This window comes from Protomyctophum parallelum (genome assembly GCF_964188405.1).
Source record: "Protomyctophum parallelum genome assembly, chromosome: 19".
NCBI lineage: Eukaryota > Metazoa > Chordata > Actinopteri > Myctophiformes > Myctophidae > Protomyctophum > Protomyctophum parallelum.
The window spans coordinates 12439597-12442286 of NC_139717.1; the positions used below are offsets into that span (position 1 = coordinate 12439597).

General features: G+C 45.5%; 1 protein-coding gene across 1 annotated transcript in view; it reads right to left on the minus strand.

Annotated features, from left to right (window-relative positions):
* The window catches only part of flvcr1 (FLVCR choline and heme transporter 1), a gene marked incomplete at its 5' end in the record, with an annotated part of 22525 nt that extends 21819 nt beyond the window's left edge, over nucleotides 1-706 (minus strand). The window contains one exon of the mRNA XM_083791018.1: nucleotides 479-706. Within this exon, the coding sequence (XP_083647144.1) occupies nucleotides 479-706 (228 nt within the window). The remainder of the gene's footprint in view (nucleotides 1-478) is intronic.
* Nucleotides 707-2690: the final 1984 nt, after the last annotated feature.

Consider the following 2690-nt stretch of genomic DNA (forward strand, 5'->3'; position numbering starts at 1 on the left):
TGCATGGTTCAATGTGTCTCGTTGTTCATTTGACCGTTTTATAGCCTAGTAACTTGTTCATTTCATTATTCCCCTCTTATTTGAGTATTACTATAGTATTTTAGACATTATAGACATTTTATGGTGCCACACAGATATAGAAAACCCGATTCGTTTTCCAAAGATATTTAATATACAAGTCTAGAACCAAGCTATCCAGGCTCCATGCGTCATGACCATAAAACATTTGATTATGTGTCAAATATTTAAATATTTAATTGTTATACTATATTTAATAACTAAATATAATAAAATGTTTTATGGTCATGATTCACCAGCTTTCATTTTTATTTTTTATATAGGCTATAGTATAGCCTATTATTGTCATCTCAACAGACTCATCTGTTGTAGGCCATGCATCAAATCAATCTACAAAAGACCTTAGTTGCAATTCTTCATTCTCTCATGCATGGGATGAGGAAATTGAGGAAAATGATACAACAACAACTGAACTAACACAACGCACCTTGTCGCTGGTCACGCCGTAGTACTGCGTGAAGACGTTGGTGATGATGCTGTAGTGGATCCACTGGAACGCGTTGACCATCGAGTACAGGCTGAACACGGCCAGCACGGCGAAGCGACGCCAGTACAGCCGGGTCTCCAGACCTGTTCTATCACCAACCCCTCCTCCTCCTCCGTTTGGGCAGCATCGCCTCTTTCTCATCCGGCTGATGCGGGATCTCCTGCCTCCAGATATTGATGCCGCCGGGCGGCAGTGCTCAGGTGGTGGATCGCATCCTCCGAGTCATTCTCCCTCGCTGCGGATCCGTTGTGCCGGCAGCAGCTCGGCGTACCGCTCGGCAGGCGACCGTGGTTCCGTCACCGTCCGCTTCGGGAGGTGCAGGAACGTCCTCTTGCTTCTTCAGAGGGGGAGGCCAAAAAAAATAAGTTCTCTGCACTTCCCATTGCATAACATATATTATGGTTGTTTGTTTAATTGTTTGTGGGCGAAAATAGGAAACGTTCGCCTGATAACGACATTCCCAAAATAGGGATGCCACGGTTGAAAAAGCAGGTTAATGAATGAATGGTTGCATTAATTACACAATAAAACGGAAACTCTTATCTAAATTATAACATGTAGACAGTAGATTGTAGCCTTAGACTATATGTATGTAGATGGACGGGCATCGTTGCGATGAAATCAGATTAATGATCTGCAAAAACGATTCAGAGTCGCGGGGACAAAATAACTGAATTTAAGGCTAAATGTTGAACACTAGTCTATAGCGGTGCCCCAAAAATGACGCCCGCGGGACTGTTTAAAATTAAATACCTTCTTGCATACTGTGATGTGCGCGCCGTCGGCGTCGTCTGCGTCAGGTGCAGCGGCACTGCTGTCAGCGCGCAGATGCTCTTCTTGGACCAGCTCCCCAGCGACCATGATGGCAGAGGAGGAGGAGGAGGGGACCGGGGTTGAGGAGGGGGATGAAGCCGCCTCCCGGGCGCCGGAGAGCGGCTTGGTGGAGACGATCAGCGCGGCGGTAGGAAAGAGAAGAACCAGAGAGCTGATCTGATGCAAAGCAGCCGGAGGGACGCTTCCTCATGTCGTTATGATGATCACACACTGTCTGTCACGGAACACAGACCGCAGCGGTACGCGGCACAACGCAGGGCATGTTGGTTGTATATGAACGATCCGGCAGTGGTATTAAAACGATACAATAAAATTGATTACATTGTATGAATAATGCATAATGGCCATATTCTGCTGGATCTATAGTCACCGGTAACAGTTCACCTTATTCTCTCCTGGACCAAGCTTCCTCATGTAGTCGCGCATGGCATGCTGTCTAGCGACTCTAGCCTATCTCTCAGGCAACGCGGCTTTTGTGTGAGCTATCTCGCCCTCTCTCCCTCCCTCTCTTTCTCTCTCTCTCCCCCCCCCCCTTCCGACGATGACACGACCAATAGCAAAGCAGAAACCATTTCCAGGGCGCCGTGTCATGTCATGCGCGTGTGCGTGCATGTAGCGTGCGTGCGTGCGTGTGAGTGAGTGAGAGATGGCACGAGAGGCGATATATAGCAGGAAAGGATGATGCAACATTCAGTCTACCACACAATCAGTCAATCACACATGACTATGAGTCAGAACATGTGTAGACCATATACAGTAGTAGTGTAAGGCCTTTAGCCTTCAATATAGTCATGTAAATGTAATATTTTATGTTTACATATAAGTCAGCAACTATAGGCTATATATAGAATCTTATCTTGTATGTATCTACTATCTATGTAGCCATCCTTGATTCCTTGTTGTAAACTAACTGGTTAGCATTGGCTCCATGTCCACATGGAGCCAATGCTAACCAGTTAGTTTACAACCATATGTTCAGGCAATTATCGTCTGCTAATCCTAATCTTACTTGACCCAGTGGGACTGAACTAGGCCTAGACAGATAGTGAGCCCAATAGAGCGTCGCAGTCCCTCCCCCTTTCAGAACAACGAGTGGCCCAGGAAATGAAAACGCAATGCATTTCCCCATAGGCAGTTCTTATTTCATTTATTTAAAGACCTTTTAAGCGTCGTACGAAGCCAACTCTTGTCGTGACAAATCATGACAACACACACAATTTTTCGGGCCAAACAAAGAATTAGAAAGTAGAAAAAAACGTCAGGTTACAACACTTTTTTTGTTGTTTTTCTT